The 18,989-nt window shown below is 42.3% G+C and overlaps 3 protein-coding genes across 5 annotated transcripts in view; 1 reads left to right on the forward strand and 2 right to left on the reverse strand.

Annotated features, from left to right (window-relative positions):
- Window positions 1–3,410: 3,410 nt before the first annotated feature.
- Window positions 3,411–6,895, reverse strand: LOC123086930 (telomerase Cajal body protein 1). Of its 3 annotated transcripts, none has more exons than XM_044508789.1 (13): window positions 6,503–6,894; window positions 6,360–6,421; window positions 6,180–6,266; window positions 6,014–6,087; window positions 5,846–5,928; window positions 5,595–5,698; window positions 4,821–4,960; window positions 4,703–4,750; window positions 4,547–4,599; window positions 4,275–4,359; window positions 4,125–4,191; window positions 3,913–4,023; window positions 3,411–3,816 (listed from the first exon to the last, which is right to left on the reverse strand). In XM_044508789.1, exons 1-13 carry the CDS (start codon window positions 6,820–6,822, stop codon window positions 3,764–3,766), a joined length of 1,287 nt encoding a protein of 428 aa, XP_044364724.1. In that variant the 5' UTR covers window positions 6,823–6,894; the 3' UTR covers window positions 3,411–3,763. The 3 variants fall into 3 exon arrangements, with proteins under 3 accessions (XP_044364724.1, XP_044364725.1, XP_044364723.1); XM_044508790.1 differs by having other exon boundaries at window positions 6,180–6,260; window positions 6,503–6,893; XM_044508788.1 differs by having other exon boundaries at window positions 6,180–6,260; window positions 6,360–6,895.
- Window positions 6,896–7,022: 127 nt separating this feature from the next.
- On the forward strand, window positions 7,023–10,426 carry LOC123086928 (uncharacterized). The gene is made up of 9 exons (XM_044508787.1): window positions 7,023–7,255; window positions 7,362–7,541; window positions 7,650–7,747; window positions 8,360–8,450; window positions 8,541–8,744; window positions 8,836–9,092; window positions 9,497–9,587; window positions 9,658–9,868; window positions 9,951–10,426. Exons 1-9 carry the CDS (start codon window positions 7,130–7,132, stop codon window positions 10,160–10,162), a joined length of 1,470 nt encoding a protein of 489 aa, XP_044364722.1. The 5' UTR covers window positions 7,023–7,129; the 3' UTR covers window positions 10,163–10,426.
- An 879-nt stretch (window positions 10,427–11,305) lies between these two features.
- The window catches only part of LOC123086927 (vacuolar protein sorting-associated protein 51 homolog), a 12,266-nt gene continuing 4,582 nt past the window's right edge, over window positions 11,306–18,989 (reverse strand). Inside the window, exons 8-20 of the mRNA XM_044508786.1 lie at window positions 17,826–17,900; window positions 17,507–17,607; window positions 16,628–16,695; window positions 15,919–15,992; window positions 15,057–15,123; window positions 14,770–14,882; window positions 14,332–14,598; window positions 14,121–14,237; window positions 13,392–13,463; window positions 13,242–13,292; window positions 12,710–12,937; window positions 11,872–12,048; window positions 11,306–11,616 (exon numbers count right to left, since the gene is read on the reverse strand). Coding sequence (XP_044364721.1) covers window positions 11,500–11,616; window positions 11,872–12,048; window positions 12,710–12,937; window positions 13,242–13,292; window positions 13,392–13,463; window positions 14,121–14,237; window positions 14,332–14,598; window positions 14,770–14,882; window positions 15,057–15,123; window positions 15,919–15,992; window positions 16,628–16,695; window positions 17,507–17,607; window positions 17,826–17,900 — 1,527 coding nt within the window. The 3' untranslated portion in view covers window positions 11,306–11,499. The remainder of the gene's footprint in view (window positions 11,617–11,871; window positions 12,049–12,709; window positions 12,938–13,241; window positions 13,293–13,391; window positions 13,464–14,120; window positions 14,238–14,331; window positions 14,599–14,769; window positions 14,883–15,056; window positions 15,124–15,918; window positions 15,993–16,627; window positions 16,696–17,506; window positions 17,608–17,825; window positions 17,901–18,989) is intronic.

Genomic DNA, 18,989 nt, shown 5'->3' on the forward strand with positions numbered 1-18,989 from the left:
GCGCCAGGTCGAGGAGAAAGATGCGCTGGCACACGCGGTTGTGGCCCCTGCCAAACTTCTCATTACAATTGAAGCATAGGCCCAGGCGACGACATTCCTCCATCTCTGCCTGTGACAGGCGTTTGATTTGGCGCCCGTCCGGCAGACTGGGGGGCTGCTGGGGTGCGGCTGGTGGAGCCGGTGCGGGGGGCGCGAGGCGTGGTACGGGCGCCGGCAGGATGCCCTTCTGCTGAAAACGCACCAGTGGCGCGGAGGTGAGCGCGCACTGGTCGCGCAGCTCCAATTTGCGGGCGAGGCTCATGGCGACGGCGAGGGACTGCGGGTTATGGATTTCCACGTCGAGGCTGAGGGGTGGCTGGAGTCCCGCAGTGAAGATCTGAACCTTCTGTGTCTCTGATAAGATGCCTGCCCGGGGGAGGAGCGCCTCAAACCGCTCTTGGAAGTCGACGACGGACGTTGTGCGCTTGCACGCCATTAGTTCGCCCAGCGGGTTAGCGCGCAGAGGTGGCCCGAAGCGGAGATTGAGCAGCTCGGTGAAGCGGCGCCATGGAGGCGTGCCCTCGTCGCGCTGAACCTGCATATACCATAGTTGGGCAGTACCCTTGAGATTGTATGACGCCATCCACACTTTCTCCTCCTCGGCGATCCGTTGTTGATGGAAAAAGGACTCGCATCTGTTGATGAATGTGAGAGGATCTGACTTGCCGTCGAACTTGGGGAAGTCCATCTTCTGAAACCAGGGCGGTCGATCATTGTGGTGCTGCCCATCGTGGGCGCCGTCAGCGCTCGACGAGGAGGCGGACTTGTCCTTCTGGAGTGCGGCGACGGACGTCTGCAGGGACGCCACCGTTGCAGTCAAGGCCTCGATCATCTTGGCCAGATCAGCGGTGGTTGGTTCTGCCATGCCGGAAGTGACCGAGGCGGCGGCGGATGGTGGCGATGGAGGTGTGCTTGGCGCGGGCGCAGGGGTGGCGGCGGGCTGCGGATGGAGCGTGGACGAGGAAGAGGATCGCCTGGAACCTGATACCAAGTTGTCAAGGACCTCGGTGCCCAAGACAGCAGGACCTCGACTACGTAGCTCGTAGTCTCGGTAGATAGGAGCGCTAGGGTTTTTGCCTAACTGCTCAATGGTGCGGGAGATGAGATTAGAAGCAGAGGGAGAGGTAGGAGATAATGATTTATTGCTTGCGTCAAAGGGTGCAGATTACAGGATATATAAAGGCCTTATGGGCTTCTAACAAACTAGGAAACTAACTACTCTTGGACTCTAGGAACCAACGTAGGATCAGGACTCCTTGCCCCGATCATGCCTGGCCAGCTGTGGCCGTCGGCTGCTGCTCCTGGGCGCGTGACCCGCGCCTGTACGCAGCGCCCCACATGACAAATGTTACCTTTTGTCTGCACAAATTTTAAATCTTCTCGCCTTGCTCACTCCGCTCCCGATTTCTTACTGCTGCGCAATAGACTCTAGGTGTTCTTTTCTGCAAAAAAAAAAAACTCTAGGTGTTCTGATGAATTGTTATCTTGCCAAGGGTTCAATTCTAGCAGAAGGGGTTTTCCTAGGGATATCTAACAAACTTATTGTCAATCAGCTGCTAATGCTGTGGAACTAGAAATAGTTCAAGTTCTTTTAATTGTGAAACCATCTCTTCTGATTGGTTGTAGCCATGAAATTAAATTCTGATGCCAATTTAGTGAACTGCGTAGGAGGAAGTATCTGCTACTCACATGTTGGAGTATTTTTCACAGCAGGCCAGTACATGCTTTCTCAAGGAAAACAAATCACATCATACATTGATTATAAGGTTTTACCTTATAATCAACAAACCATCTCTTTTATGGAGCGTTACATGCATCGGTTATGTTTGGTCTGAAGACCATTTTGCACTATCACCAATACTGCACTACATTTCAGAAATTGCATTGATTCTCTTTTGAGTTTAAGATTTGGTTTTATCTGACCAACTAGATGAACACATTCTTTTTTAATTGCTATCAGAATTGAGAGATCCAGCAAAGATATATGTCAAATTGTTTATTGTCTAGCTATTGGTTTCTATTGATATTCATGTCAAATCTCTATTGATGATCATTTTTGTTGTGATTTAAGCAAGATAGTGAAGGCTAGGTGAAATGTCTAGCTAGTGGAACACCAACCGCTGTTTACATCGGCGTACAAACATGATTACAACTTTAAGTTGTTGTCCTTTAGTGCTACCTTTGTTAGGCTTCGGAATTCCGTCGGTGGGTTTTTTCCACTAATAGGTTTGTGGTAGCATTTCGAGATGTCGGTTGTCATGAGATCATATGTTGGTCGCGTGTTTTTCCAACCTATTAATTATGTCTTCATTTTTCGGAGCAATTAAGGCATGGACGTGTGCATCCGAAGATGGGGATGCTAGGAGCCTAGGAGGCCAGACCTTCATTTTTTCGGAAAAAGAAGAGTAGAACCGCTAAACAAGAACAAAGAAGACTGAAATCTCAAAGGTCAAAAGTCGATGTTACATTGCCATCGCATTGAATGATAAATTTTACATGAAGGTTACCTTTTGCAGATAACTTCTATATGGAGTTAGCTTATACAATACTATTTGATTTTCTGCATTGTTTTATTGACTATGGATTGGCATCAAGATGTCCACAATTCAACGATTGACTCTACCTTTAGGTAGCTTTCTACTTCACTGTCCAGCTATTTAAAATACGATTTTGCTAATTTTTAGTTGCCTGATAATTTTGAAATATTCATTCCTAGAATTGCACTCAACGAAGCCTGAAATGTGATGTTTGAAGGTGTGCCATTTTAGCAAAATGTTAATGTTATTTTTGCTCTACAAGTTATGCAGAGAGTTGGGGTTGAGAACATGAAGGCTGGGTGTTGATCAAGAACTTCCAAAAGTGACCTTTAAAGGCCCTGTTTGGTTCAGATTTTATCGACGGATTCCGCTGCCGCGCAGCAGAATCTGAACCAAAGAGCGAACCTAGCAGAATCCGATTCCAGAAATCCGCTGCCAAAATCTGAATCAAAAGCGGAAGTAGCCCAGGACATGCTTTTCAAAATCTGATTCCGCTGCGGGCCAAAATCTGAAAAGGCTGTATCAGCTGGTTTGCCAAATGACCTACATCTTTTTCACATCAGATTTTCCACAACTGTTTTTCCACAGCAGATTTTTCACAGCTGCTTTTAGAAATCCACAGCCGAACCAAACAGGGCCAAAAAAGACAAGCAAATGTGTTGCAGTTATGCTCGAGTCATGGGTGTTCTAGTAAACACAAGGTACAAGTATTGCAACCATGGAACTTGAATTAAAAAGCAAATTCAAGATGTACACAAGATCATAGGTGGCCATGGACATATGGAAAGTTAGAGCGAACAAAGCCCCCATCGAAAACTTGCAAATGACGAGACATCAGTAAATAAGACTTTGAATTGAATGGGGGCCTAATCGACCAGCATACAAGGTGTTTATACACGCAAATCCCATCGATACATGCCATGATAAAAAAAATCAGCTCATATTCCCCAAAAAACAATCGTACTATCATGGTTTACCAGCTTGTTACCCAGCACAGCAAGTTGTCTGCCTGGAACAGGATAAGCCGGTGAACTCTCTAATAACTCATTGGTACAGTGTGCGTTTTAGCGGTCTGCATCCAGTTCTTGCCCACCCACAGCTATAGCCTGATCGCATTACACCATGTACTTCCAGCATCTGCTGTCCAAAATGTTCAACTGTCCCTCCACAGCTCAGGGTTTGATGTTTCAAGATTCTTGTGAGCAAGAAAACTTCCAGACAGAGCAGCAGTTCTCATCACCTAAATGTGCAAAATAAATAATAAAGTGTGAGAACCTGCCATTCAAGCAACATAAACGCATTACAAATGCTTGAAGTCTAGAACATTGACACACACCTGCCAAACTCGATTCCTCTTCAAATTCATCTTCCATACCAAATCTTCTGTGCCCAGACGATGTTGTAGCAAGAGGAAGGTATGGATGGAAGGAGAAACCGTTGACAGTATCTAAGATCAAGGAGATAAAGAGATCACATGGGCTGTACCATAAAAGAATTGCATATATGTTATGTAAACTTCTCTATAGACAAAAATTTAGAAACACATACCAGCAGCTGCTTGGAAGCCTGTCACCCATTGGCCACCTTGAAGGTCGTAAATATGGACCATGCCGTCCTGTCGAAACACAAAAATCATGTTTCAAAGGTTCAATGGTTTGGAATAAGAACAAGAATGAACGGAAAACATGAGAAGCAAACCTGCCCACCAGTGGCAAGATGCTTGCCACAGGGCTCAATATCAAATTGTACTCTTTGATTGGTAGTATCACACGATCTGTACAACCTAATGAAGGGATTCCACACAGAAAAAAAATGGGAAGAGTTTGACAAAAGTCAGAAGAATATGATTCCTATAAAATAAGACAGATTAACCTATCAATCCCACTTCCCAAATCCAACAAACGAATTGTACTTATTCTAAGCAATATGTTGAATTTTGGGAGTAATCTAGAATGTGTTTAAATACTTACTTGTAAACAATGTCCACGGTGTTCCGAATATCCCAACATAATATGTATGGATCCTAACAAAAAATCATGGCCACGTCAGTTGTTTGTATCGTCCCAAAATATATGTGATGAAGAACCTTGAGATCAATTATTGAAAATACGAGGAGTTTTAGTTACCTTCCGCCCTCCAGTATATAAATAATTTCCATCTTTCGAAAAAAGCACCTGAGATTTGCATCACTGTTATCTGCTATCCATACAGCAAAAGCTAAGCAAGTAGTGTTGCTTCACAAACCTGTGTAACACCCCCAAGCTGGCCATGTAGAACATATAATGGCTCCATGTTACCCTCCGCATAAACAGCTGTTGTCTGGCTATACGAGCCAACTGCGAGCATCCCATTTTGAGGAGAGAACGAGATTGAAGATATTATACCTGTTGGAAACAAGGAGGTCAAAAGCATTCACGACTGTAAGTCATGGGAACATGATAATAAAGCATATTCATCAATATTAGCTAAAACTTGAACTGATAAAAACCCGTCAAGAGATATCTACAATAAGCAACCGTGCAGAATCTTTCAGTCTCCATGAAAAATGTATTTATGTTCAAACTACTGGTCCTAGTCACAATTTATAGCCTGATTTTTAATAGTGAAAGTCCTTCCAAAGTTCTAATGCAAAGTTCTGTAGAAAAACAATATAAGAGGAAAAACAAGGTCCTGGCACAAAGTTACTTCGGAGTTTGATTGTGCAAAAATAATAATGAAAATGAATACTATCTCAAGATTGCATTCATCAGTATTGTGGTAATAAACTGACATTGTTACTCACAGTTTCATCATACAAAAAGTCATTGGTAAACTTAACGAGTCATGAATATTAACATTTAATTCATGTGATGGAAAGTAATTTCTTTCTTTCTTGGTGAATCCTTAAAGAGACAACCAAAGTTGCATGCAGATTAAATCAACATTAGCGCATTTCTCTGTTTCAAACCCCAACTGAAATCATATGCTGTCTTGAAGCATAGTATAACTACGAAGTAAACCAGTGGAACTTCCACTTACCAGTTGGCCCTTCACCCCCTTTAAGCAAAGAGTATTGCTCAAAATCTCTACCAGGCCGATGAACATCAAACACTCTGATTGCTTTGTTGTATCCAGCAAAAAGCCTACATACCACCATATCCATGTTGAGTTAAGCAGTAAAAAAAGATTGTGCTTCAGTGTGGTTGCAAACTTGCATGGCCATCACAATTTCAGCATTTTTCTATTTGTAACACAAATGCAGATCACATGGTAGAGTCCAGTGCACATACTTGGATCCTGTAGAATTAAACGATATTGAAAGTGCAGCCGTTATCTCATCCATGGCGTCGTATGCTCTGTAAGTGCATCGAAGCTGCAGTTACCCCAATGAACCATCAGAAATGGACCTTTCATTATCCATACACCAAATGCAACAAAGCGTAAGCAGCCAACTCTACCTCGCCGGTGGTGGCGTCCCAGAGGTGTATCGGATGATCGCGACTGGTGCTAGCAAACACACAGGTGGCTGGATCTGCAAAACAACACGACATATTTGCATTCACCAAAGCTGTACAGCTTGCAATGCAACCCGCCGTGACATGACAAAGGAAGCAATCCACTCACCAGACACGGACATGTAGGGGTACCAGCAGAAGTCGTACACGGGCTCGCCCTCGTTCACCTGGAGGCTTGCGCCATAGGAGTCTGCAGTTAAAATTCATCAAAAGTCAAACACACGAGAAATAACTGAACAACGGCAGCCATTCAGCAAACAAGGGCTATAAAACAGGCGACGCAGCGCACCTTGGCCTCCGACGGCGGCCTCTGCGGTGTGCTCCGCCGCAGCACTGTACGCGTCCTCCGGCCTGGCCGAGAAAGGAACAAGGAGCGTTAGTCGAGGGCATAAGAAGGTACGGGAAGGAACAAGGAGAGGCGCGCGCGCGTACAGGTAGAACATGCGGAGGGAGTTGTCGTCGGAGCTGGTGAGGAAGGAGGAGCCGTCGGGCGACCACTTGACGCCCTTGAGGAAGTTACCGGCGGAGGAGGAGGAGCAAGGGGAGCGGAACTGGTCGGCGAAGTGGTACCGGCGGCGCGGCGGGAGATCGAAGCGGAGCTCAGGCCACGAGTACGCTGCCGCCGCAGCAGCAGCGTCCTCCTCTGCCGCGGGAGCAGAGCCTCCCTCCTCCCCCTCCGTCCCGTTCTCCGCCGCATCCTCGAACTCGGCGGCGACCGGCGCGGCCGCTCGCTCCTCCGCCGCTTCTTCCATCGCTGGAAGGAACTCTCCCTCCCCCCTCCGCTCTCTCTCTCCTCTCCGGCAGAGCGACCAGACTGCTTGGCCGGGCCGGGCCTGGGGTTTCTCGAGGATTTTGGAGCGGCTCGTGCCCTCGTGGGCCTGGCCCGGTGTTAGCCCGTGGGCCGTGACGCGTCGGGCACGCTCCGCAACCCCACGTGCACGGCACGCACGCGCCCCTCAAAGAAAAAAAAAACTCTAACCCACCACTTCCCACCGGTGGTTGCATTGCAGTGGTAGATCCGGCGAGGCGAGAGCAGCAGTAACCCCCACGGCAAGCGCCATGTCCGACGAATCGCCGGCGCCGGCGGCGACGGCCGCGGAGGCCGGGAAGACCCAGCAAGACGAGCAGGCCGGAGGAGGGTGGGGAGGCTGGGGCCTCTCCGTGTTCTCCGAGATCTCCCGCGGCGTGCGAGCTCTCTCCGGCCCCCTTTCCGCGCGTTTGCACTTTTTTTTGTTTGTTTGTCGGCGGGACGGTTAGGGTTCTGATGATGTGATGCGGTGCGTCTGCGCAGGCGGTGGAGGTCGCCAAGAGCGCCATCGCCGACATCCAGCAGCCGCCGGAGCAGGAGGCGGGGCCCGGAGAGGGGGGAGACAAGGGGAATAACGAGCCGGAGGGGGAGGAGGGGGACGAGCGCCGCAAGGCGGCGCTGGATAAGCTGGAGGACGCCAGCGAGGACTCGCTCCTGGGCCAGGCTAGCACCTGGCTCGCCGCCCCCTCCCGCTGTTTTCGGCAATGCCAGTGAATGTGGTCGATGGATTGGTGAAATGGTGTTTGTAATCTGTGTCTTGGGGTTCTGCAGGGGCTCAAGGTGTTTGATACCTCGGTGGAGAGCATCACGACCGGAACGTGGCAGGCGCTTGGAAGTGCGTGGAGGAGTGGCTCGCTAATTGTTCAGAAGTATAGCCCCCTTTTGATTTACATTTTCTCTTTCTTCTTTGATTCCCTGAGTTGCTTAGTGTTTGGTTTTAGTATATTGCATGTGTATACTGAATTGCTGAACCTACAGTACATGGAACAGTGGAAGCACCTATGATCAAATCCTCCGATGATATGAATGATTAGCTGTCCACTCAGAATGCTGATTATGGTTACAAGTTTCCCGAATTAAAATTTAAAATGAGAGAAAGCTGATCTATTCATTTCGCTTTGTTGGTTCAAGAATGAGTACATGGATTTCTTGCCCGTTGACAGGTTAATCCTTGTATTGGGCTTATTGTCAATATGAATGACACGCCATTAACTAGCTTTCCTATTTTAGCATAGATGGGATTCTAAAAGCAACACTTTCATCAAAACGTTGCTTTATTGTTCTTTATAAATGATAATTCTGTTAATGAATCATTTTGCAGTGTCAACATGTCATGTTCACTTTTGTGTTAGTAGTTTAATAATGTTTTGAGTGCCAACAAACCTGCAAAAAAAAAAAGACTCCTTTGCTTGAAAAAGGAACTCTTCAATTTAATGTGTTTGTACCTATCCTTCTATCTATAATATGGGTTGCTTTCTTAGATTGGAAACTTCTGCTTCAAGCCTTGCTGAAACCATTCAACAAGGAGAACTACCTGCCAAAGCATCTGAAATAGCACCAACCATTTTAGAGGTAAACCTAGAATTTAGTACTGATATTTTTTCTTCTACTGTTCTACCCATTTGTAAAAGTATCTTTATATTAAAACCTTGATTACCACAGACAGGGAAGTCATTTACAGCCAAAGGAATGGAAATGCTTGAGCGTGTTGGAAAAGAGACGATGGAGTTGATCATTGAAGAGACTGGTATGGAAATTGAAAAGGGTGGTACTGGCGAAGGTGACGAGCAAACAGAAGAGGAACAGTCTGAAGAAGTATCATTCGACAGATGTTTCTACATTTATGGAGGACCTGATCAGTTGGAGGTGCGGCTTCTGTTTTCACATTTTCTTCATGTGCTGGATTATCAGTCTCTGGCTGTCTGCCCTTCTTAATTTGTGGTCTTTTCTATACTAGGAACTGGAAGCACTGTCAAGCCACTATGCGCTGCTATTTAATAGGAAGAAAACAAAACTTGTTGCTGAGCAGAAAACGTATTATGATGGAAAGATCAAAGAAATACAGCAGCTATTTACTCTTAGTACCAAGATTGAGGAAGATGGACCAGACTCTGACAAAGGGAAGAAGATTGAAGCAGCTGATACTGATGGTGATGCAGAAATGAAGAAGTTATGTGACTCGAGTGTGAGCAAGGCTGCTAAAATGGCTGCGGGGTAGGCATAACTCGTTCACCCTGTAAATTCAAAATTAGTATGTTAATATTGTTGTCTGGTTTTGTCAGGTTATGATGCAATTAATGGGATATTGTTCATGCAGAAAAACCCATGTTAGCATGTGTTACAGAAACTTTAAAAAGGCAATGAACACTATTGCACATCATCCATTATCCACTGCAGAAACTCGCATTTTGGGTGACCTGACAGTGATATAAAACTACTAGGGACTGCTTAAAATGTCTAGTAACTGACAAGACTAAGTGAAATTACCCCACATTTTCAGTTCATCAATAAGCTCGTCCCAGTTTTACTCCTGTGGAGTTTCTTAGAGCATTCGAGCTTCATATTTTGGCACTCATTTCTTTAAACATCTTACATGGTTTCACTAATCGGCTTTGCAGGTTCGCAACTGGCTTGGGTGGACTTTCTCCGAGTGATATCATCAAACGAACTACAGATAGGCTAGAGACCATTCACTCGGAGGGCGTTCATGTACGTCCACGTTGTATAATGTTGTTTCTCCTAAAACTGTAATATGTCTGTGATACACTTCGTCCTGCAGAGATTGTCAGAGATGTGCTGCCTTGCAGTTTCTCAGCTTCTGGTGCTTGGGAAATCAGTTATCTCTGCTGCCAACAAATCAAACGACGAAGATGAAAGTGATGTGAAAATCGATTGGCCTGAAGATCTCATCTCGAAGGCAGAAATCATCAGATGGAGGGCACAATCCATCGCTGTGGATATCGAGAAGGTCGCCACAAGTTTTGCTACAGGTACCACGAAAACAATCTATTTCCCCTCGTGCACTTGAATGTTGGACGCAAAAACTTAATTTTGTTCTTTTAAAATCCATAGGCATCTCAGATGTTGCGGAAGCTTATGCAGCAGCGATACAGAATGCTCTGGCAGACAAGCAGGGCGATGTCCCGCATCAGTCGGTGCAGGAGAAAGCCAAGGATATATCCAGCCATCTGAAATCCGACCAGACGAGTGCCATCAGCAAGTTACAAGACGCCCTCCAGTACCTCGCATACGTCGTTGTCTGCACCTCGATGCCAAGTGTTTAGTCCTGGAGTGCCTCCTCCCCACTGTTGTTATTGTTAACCTCTTCCTGTACATTTTGTGTGCGCGGGTAGGCAGAGTTAGGGCCTCTAGCTAGTTATGAAAGCTACACTGGTTGGCTTGTGGTGTGTTTGTTCAAGCGTCGTGAAATCAGTAATTGGCTGTGTCTCGTTTGTATTTCTTGGCACATGGCAGATTGTTGCTCTCTACTTTTTCCTGAGAACAATGAGAATTACTGATATATGCAATTGAGATAGAAGTTTACCTAAGCGCCATCATTTAGTAGACATATAGTATATACACAATATTAGTTGTTTCTTATTCATTTATTTTCTTGCACGTAAGATACTATTGAGAAAGGAGAACATATTATTGCGATTTGCTGTGTTCTTTGATCAAAACTCGTTACATTGACCTGGAATGATGATTTCTTGTAAGTGCGCAGTTTGCAAGCGAAGCAACTATGTGTTATTAAGAGCCGATGACCAAAATAAGTTGAGCAGAATCAGTCCAATCATCTCTTTTTCCAAGACATTTCTTTGCAGGTGGTACTGAATGTTGATGCCTTGTTTACGCTTATACTTCCCCACATTACTGCATCTCAAAACCAAAAATTACTCCGGCTGTATCATCTTCCTGGGTACATGTACATATTGCAGGCCAAGATTGTTAAAATACCCCCTCTGTAAAGAAATATATCTTTCAGATCACCATAGTTGGGAAACGCAAATGGTACAAGTCTAAGCAACCAACGGTAACGTGCAGCGAAAATCACAATCAAGACATGCAAAATTCCAGTCTGAATCCAGATACTAGTTCTTTCCAAAAAGAAGAGGGTAGTCGAGTGGATGGACTTCCGTAATCGTAGCAATCAGGCTGCCAATAAAGAAAAAGTGTATGTCATTAAGCTCCCACGTGTACTATCAAGTCAATAGCATATTGGAATGGGATACAATTTGTGCAATATTTACCTCATAATTTCTCCACGAGCTGCGCCCTCAAAGTATTGCATCTTTTTTCTGCATTCAACAGCTTCTAAATGTCCACTCAATTAAATGCATAACACAGTTCTTCTTCCGCCTTCCGGCCCTAGGTTGCTCACAATTTACCTCAACTCTGGAGTCAAGACTCATGACAATACAATGACAGAATGGGAAACTGAGAGCTCAAGAAGTATACATTTCAGGCATTGTTGATTCAGTTCGAGTGTTTTGACCTCAGATTTACATATTACAGATGGTGGCATGCCACAAGCCCACAACTATATGCACATAGCTTGAATACTGTGTATTAAATTGAATAAAACTGAATGCTGCTGAGAGGTACAATGTGTGGGTAGCTACTACATATTCGCGCTTTGCTCTTTGATTTTTGCCAGTTTTGCATTTATGAGTTTATCTAATATTGGGGCCTCAAGAGGTATCGGGTCAAGACATCTCTCGTGTGCAGCATTGTTCACCTGAAAAGGAGGGGGAAATAAACAATGTTCAAACATCTTCCAGAGACAGGTTCTCAAGAGAAAACTAAATATGCAACAGTTCCCTTTCACACAAAAGATCCCAACTCTTATTGACATGTGATGTATGCAAATGCTTGCGCTTAGTGTTTATGTAAAGACCCCTAGATACAAGCAGGCATAGTATGGGAAAACTCAATAAAACTACTAAATCTTTTTGGGTTGTGATTCAAATTTCAATGTTAGGTAATGTCTAACCTCTTTAAGTAAAAAGCTTATGGCTGCTTCATCATCAATAAACTCCTTGAGGGAGCTCTTCAGAAATTCCATATCCAACTGAATCTGCTGAAATCCACTTCTGTTGAAGGTCTGAAGCCGGACAAATTCTTGCAAACTTTTCAGGCAAAGCTTGAGGACGGTAGAAATTACAGATTCCTGAAATTTATTTGTCACACAAGAAATTACTGTCAGAATGGATATATGGTGTAGATGTAAATAAAAGGAAATTCTACATGATCACCTAGCAAGTTAATCCTAAATTTGAACTATAAAATTACTGCTGCAACAAGCCCAGTAAATTCAATCAGTAAGACGCATGACCTCTTTCAGAAGACACACTCTGACTTGTGCTGCATTTGGACTGCGGTGGCTTTCTAAAAAACAATTATTATATTCTTTTGAAATACTCTTGATGTATTTTTGTGTTCTAAAGTGAAAATTTGTCCATCAATTTATGCCGCACTATGTGCTCATTTTTTCTTGTGACCATTCTAGGTAGTCAAAAAGATAACCGCTGGCCCATTGCTAGAAACTGACCATTACACTCCTACTGTGACAAGCTCATGTGACTAGAAGGAGCAGTCACTAACTTCTGCCCTAACTCTGGTTGACAGTTGCATTATGTATCCCCAATCCAAATACTGGATAGATTAAAAGATCGATGGTTTCCACTCAATATGTTTATACTAGCAAGGGGAAAGACTTTTAATCAACAAGGGATGAAAAACATCCTAAGGGTATTACGCATTTTGTAAAACAAAAAGGGAAACAGGCAGTTTCAAAAGTTATATGAGAGGAAAGTGAAGCAGATCTCCACCTGTGTGTATTCAAGTTTGGTGAATATTTCCATTTTCTGTTCGAATAATTTTGCTAGATGATTTTCTAGAAATTGACTTCTACTCCGGTTTGTGTTTGATCGGTTCAACATGTCTTCTCGCATCGGATTGCTTCTAGAGGAAGTGGTGCTGCCAGTGCTATCAGAATGCCGATGTCGCCGGATTAAACCAGGTAAGATCTGCTTGACTTCAGATACTACGCCATTGAACTGCAGGGTAAGAAACATTTATTACTGTATTAGTAAGAGAAACCCTTCCAGCATGAGCTTCATGTTCTTGAAAAGCAGATGGCAGTAATATGCAGTAGTGAGTGAAATGTAAGCATCAGTTTTAAGATGAAGTAGAGTCGCATGGTATCCTATTGTTCAATATTACCTCCGTCCCAAATTACTCATCTTAGACACGGATGCATCCAACACTAAAACATGTCTAGATACATCCGTATCTAGACAAATCTAAGACGAGTAATTTGGGACGGAGGGAGTATATAATAGGATAAGAAACTGAACAAACCTCTAGGAGAAGTAGATCAACAAACATGTTAACTTCCCGTGGTTCCTTGTGCTGTTTTGGTTGAATATACAGAACACAAACGTGAGCAAACTAGAAATAGCAGAATGATCAATGAACGAAAAATAGTTCATGTTGGATAGGATAGCTAACCTTTAGCCAGACCGGTGTCGAAAATCGCTTATTAAGAAGTTTGGAAATCTTCTGAGTCTTTATATTTACGTACTGATTCCAGAAAAAACAATATTCAGCTACAGCCAGATGATAAGAAAATGTACTTCCAAAGTGAAAACTTGAATTAAAAAAATGTTCCCAACTATCTCTCGGCAAAAGCGACAGTTCACCACATGTTCACCACATGATTTAGTACAACTTGTATTAAATCAGCGACACTTAATATGGAACGGATTGAGTATGTCATTACTACTGAAGATGTTTATTAGTTCAACATTCTAGACCAATAACAATATTATGACTGACAGCTTTTCATGACACACGGTTATTCTAAGTTCCTTTAGCACCTAATTCTCGTGATGCTATTTTTGGACCTAACTTGGCATGCTCAACAATCTGCATGCAGTTACATTACTCTCAGAGCTGCAAAAAAAGGTCAAAAAGTTCTCGGAAAATTCAGAATAGATTTGTGTACACCCATTACATGATTGTCAGTTATAATAGTGCATGCTACTATGCCGTAATGATCCAGAAGAATAGTAGAAAGCCCTAGCCGACCAAGTCATATAAACCTTCTTTCTTTTCAATATGAACAGTTTCACTGTATGGCACACAGGGAGCATACCACCATACAGAAAAAATATCAACTAGGAATTCAAATTAATAGAATGGAAGGGAAAGAAAGGTACAGAAAATGTCTGTGCCTACATGTTGTAAGAATTTCTCCCCAGATGAACGATATAGACGACATATCTCCCCAGGTACAAAAGGTGGTCCATATTCAGAGCTACGTGCTCCCCCTCCAGAGAAAGAATCAGCCAGATCCTAGAAAATAACAAAGTTCAGAATCATTCAGCACACATTCACCTGTCCAGTTTCTCAAATGTAAGAAAGGCTGTCAGCAAGTGAAGAAATATACCTCTGTAACTTTAGGAATCGTTGTCTGTTCTATGAAAACACAAAGCTGCGCAAGCATGAGTACCAACACTGTTGGAACCTTGTCAATTTGCACAAAATCCACAGTACTTGACTCTTGAGAGAAACCCGTGCTTCTCCCAGAAAGCAGATGAAAATGCCCATCAAGTTTCTGAAAGAAATCTTGAAAACCTTCTTGTACCCAATCAATAATCAAATCTTTCAGCTTTACTAGCAACTCTGTATTCCCATCTATAAGATGACGGAATTCCTAAAAGCAACATAGTCAAAATGAGACCATTGAAATATACTACAACTGTATAAGGTTTCTCTAACACAAGCATGAGCAATCCAGTACTTGGGCAGAACTATTTTACATTATTCAACATAGTAACAATGGAAATGAATGGTCACATGATTTTTAGGGCTTCCAGATATTTACCTGCAGGAGATCTATGCACCCTTGGGATACTTTAATTTTGCTTTTTTCCATGGCAGTTTGCAGCTGTGACTCTTCTAACTTCTCATTTGATGTTGAATGTGTGACCAGTACATCTGCTCAGCCATGCCCAATAGATGTAAGTTTACTTTCTTATTTCCAAATATACTTGTACTATTACAAGATAAATAAAAATTAAGTTACTGTCAAATGAAATCCATAATCGAGAGGTACAATCAGTTCTGTGCAAAAACTGCAAATGAAAGCAAACTGAGTGGGAGGGGAGCAACCTGATATTTCAGTTTGAAGATGAAGAAAGGCAGTTGCTATGTGTTGCTTAATAATGTCTCGAGTAGTCTGACACAGCAAAGAAATTGTTGCTTATTACATATTAAATCAGCATCGAGAAAAATACACAGCTCTTTAGACATGGATGTCCCAAATAAGCAACTACAGAAGGGGATTGAATAACATTCATTATATCCCTGAATAAGAACATATGAGGGAGGAAAGGAAATTAGCAGATCTAAATAAAAAAACTTGAGAAATTTAGCTTATATCTTACAAAAAGAAATTGGTTCTTTTGTGAATTCACATGGGTTGTCAAGATAAGATATCTCATAAGTTCACCCCTAGCAACCAGTGCTCAAATAGTACTCAACACTACCGACAACAATACAACTGAGAAAGGAAACCAGCGTATACTGGGCAAGCTTCTGTTTTCCAGTCCATCATAACTAAATGTGGATAATTAGGGCTATCAATTGTAAGGTGCACTCCCATGCCGTCTTGCCTTCAAAAATGGGACGGAATTAGCAGCTAATATGCTTTCCTCCACCAACAGTGTCCCTCGTTCCAACACTTTAATCGCTTTGTGGTAAGCGGAAAAGGCACTATTGTTTCAACCAATATTCTAAAGTAAGAAACGACCAGAAAGGATCACATAACGCTAACGCATGGAGAAAATTATGCATATTTGGAATGTAGTTTCTACTTGATTCTAGGCAAAACAAATCAACTGGGTGACACAATATGAAATCTGTTAGTATCGGATTTATAAAAACAGAGAAAAATATATCATTTGCGTCTTAAAAGGTGGAGCATATTATAATTTGAAACATGAATGCGACTGTTGCAGGGTGAAGACTAAACCTCCAATGAAAAAGCTGGCAGTGCAGCCTCTGATATAACTTCGTCGATGGCAGTTGCATCCTCCCATAAACCTCCTGCGATCATCGTATCATAGAAGGATTAAGTCAAGAGAAATACAATGGTCTTTCAAAATCCACAGTAAAATCGTATTAAGATACATGGACATTGAAGGTTAAAAAAACTTAACATGCATGGCTATTAATGGTAAAAGCACCGCCAACACTCTCAAGATAAGAATTTTCTCAAGGTAGGAGTTAAATATCCACTACTGAACTGAGTTGATACCAATTCAAATTTAATAGTTAGTTTCTTCAAAACTCAACCAAAGTTCATCCTGAATTTGAAGACCACTGCTTTGCAGTCATTCCTCCATTATACATAGTACAGCATAACAATCCTTCCATTATAGTAACAGCATAATAGTTCTTCCATTATACATAGTACAGCATAACACGGAAACAAAGTAAAACATTATAAAATGATTGGATAAAACTTACTTAGCAATTAGCATCATCATTCATAAGGCAAATCACCAAGGTATTTGTCAAAATGTCCTTTGTAAGTTCGTATCATGACTAATGACTAAAAGATCTAAATGGAACACGGCATTTTCATGTCAAAAAAAGGAACATGTAGAGCTTTACACTATTATTCTTGATATAATGGAAACACATTTACGATAGCACTGTATCATAGATAAAGCTCTTACGTAGCATTGCCAGCAGATCTGTTGATGGAATTCTTTCCTTCAGAGCCCCTCTGACTGTTTCATAACGGCTTCATGCAAAATAGTACAAATAGAAATAAGACAAAAACATATGGGTTGAACTTCTAATAGTATATATTTAAAATAAACAAGAAGCAAAAGCCAAAAGGGGAGCTTAATAGAAAGACTAGTTTCAGTTCATCTGAGGCTGCCTCAGATTGAAGCAATTTTTGTGTCCAAGTTCCACCGCATAAAATATGTATTAGCACACTACTAATCGAACATATGTACAGGTAACATGATGCCCAAGAGATAGGAAAATATTCCACTTGCATTTCCTTCTGTGTTGTAATTGGTAGTAAAAGAAAACCTTCAAAGTTCTGTCGGTTGCATGATTTTAGTTTGGCGATGTGCCATAGTACTTTGAGATATCAATTTTGTTTCTGAATGCGTGAGCTTAGAGAATACTTAAGCAAAAAATAAAGTTAAGTGACTCAAGTAGAATGTTCAAGCCAATTGTTGGATTTGGTAGCAAAGGAAGACATCTTCCAAGAAAAATGAACACAAATTCACTGCAACATTCAGAGAAACAGAGGCTTTGCGCATCAATCAGCACACAAAAAAACACATGCTAAAAGTGCATTGAGAACTGGAGATATAATATGTTATGACACACTACTTCAGGTTCAACTGTTCAAAGGCAAATTACTTGTTTTAGCACACAGGATTTAGTGTACGACTTCATTTTTTTACAATGGTAATTGCCTTGGTCAGTATTCTTGGTTCCATAATGGCAAGTACCATGGACAGGACGTAGTCATTCATGATTTAAAAACAGCTAATGGTCCACTTGTAAAATTGCATAAAGTATGTGATGCTTACTTTGTGAACAAAGCATGTGCAAGTTCAATGAGACGACTTTCTGAATCAGGAAATATTATGAGATAAGCACGGAATGTCTTTGAAATATCACCAACTGAAGCCTGCGACAGAACATACAAAATAGCATTATGATATATATAGGAGTTAACAAAAACGGAAGTAAAGTGCTGCAAATAGACTAGATCTGTAGGGTACTATATTAGATGATTTAATGCATGTCGAAATCACAACATAGGCAACACAAGCTAGGTGGATTACAGAATTTCCACCCAAAATAAAATGCAAGTTGTTTATTTGTTCTAATATTTCTGATATATACCTGCATGGGCTCGGTCTGCAAATTTAAAAGGCAATCTTCAAGCTTCTCAAGTAGGTTTGACTTAAGGTTGTCGACCTGTTCACAGATACAGCATAAAATAATATGAAAAGATTTACAGAGCAAATGACAACATATGCAAACAGTGTGATAACTATTTATCAGCGCAATATGAGCACAAACTCTGACTTCAATATGCACATCATAATAACACGACTAGTCACGAATATTATTTGCATAAAAAGATCGTGAGGCTGTACCATATTATTTTCAGTAATTCACTGTGAAGCCACATGCCCATATCATACACATAGTTCCAGGATGTTCTATAAACAGTGATTCAATGTATTTGCAATGCCTCGTTTGAGTGATTGAAAGTGATGGACAGAGAAAATGATAGTTGTTTAACATGACAAGCCAACATTATTTGCATCAGAGAAATGTTTTATGAAATGGCTCAGTCGTCATACTAAATTGGACTTTGACTAACAGATTGCTTTACCTGTGCTCCAAATAAATCACATCCGCTGCCTAGAGATACAAGAAGGAAGCCCGGAAGCTTCCGATTCAACAATCATTAAGTTTGGAAATTCCACCAGGCTATCTGATAGGGTTCTTATGTGTGCAAACTGTAAAAGCACTAGACATTATGACCACTAGCCAGTTAGTGCCTGACGGTCAAATAGTGATAATTACGAGAGCACACACTGTTAGGAACAAATTGTGTGTCAATTGCGAAAAGAGTAGTGACCAGTGGCTATGATACATGTGTCTGTATTTTATGCAATTTGCAGATGCTTCTCTCACCATCCAGTACTCATCCTTCAAGTCAGGAGTGTGGACAGGTGAGGAGAGTTGGAAAGAAGAGCAAAGTTATTAAGTTTTTGTTAATAAAAAGACCAAACCGAGAACTACTTGGAAAGGATGGCAATGGGTCGGGTTCGGCTCGGGTTGAACCAATATCAAATCCATACCCAAACCCATGAAGGCATTCTCTGTGTTAAGCTCGTCAACGCGGCGGGCTGGACATGGCACACACACGGGAAGGTTCTGGCGCATAGGTGGAAAGGCAGGTGAGCTGCTCGATCTGGAGAGGCACGCGCTGGCGGGCGGACACGTCGTACAGAGCTGATCAACGCGGCGGGCGGGAGGTTGTGGCCACTCGAT

This window comes from Triticum aestivum, chromosome 4A, assembly GCF_018294505.1.
Source record: "Triticum aestivum cultivar Chinese Spring chromosome 4A, IWGSC CS RefSeq v2.1, whole genome shotgun sequence".
Lineage (NCBI taxonomy): Eukaryota > Viridiplantae > Streptophyta > Magnoliopsida > Poales > Poaceae > Triticum > Triticum aestivum.

Coding starts and splice junctions, on each gene's coding strand:
- LOC123086930 (XM_044508788.1), bottom strand. CDS start 6,822: ATGGAAGAAGCGGCGGAGGAGCGAGCGGCCGCGCCGGTCGCCGCCGAG. Junction 4,751..4,820: donor AGCTTGGGGGTGTTACACAG/GTTTGTGAAGCA, acceptor TGCAAATCTCAG/GTGCTTTTTTCGAAAGATGG. Junction 4,360..4,546: donor ACCGTGGACATTGTTTACAA/GTAAGTATTTAA, acceptor TCCCTTCATTAG/GTTGTACAGATCGTGTGATA.
- LOC123086928 (XM_044508787.1), top strand. CDS start 7,130: ATGTCCGACGAATCGCCGGCGCCGGCGGCGACGGCCGCGGAGGCCGGG. Junction 7,256..7,361: donor TCTCCGAGATCTCCCGCGGC/GTGCGAGCTCTC, acceptor GCGTCTGCGCAG/GCGGTGGAGGTCGCCAAGAG. Junction 7,748..8,359: donor GGCTCGCTAATTGTTCAGAA/GTATAGCCCCCT, acceptor TTGCTTTCTTAG/ATTGGAAACTTCTGCTTCAA.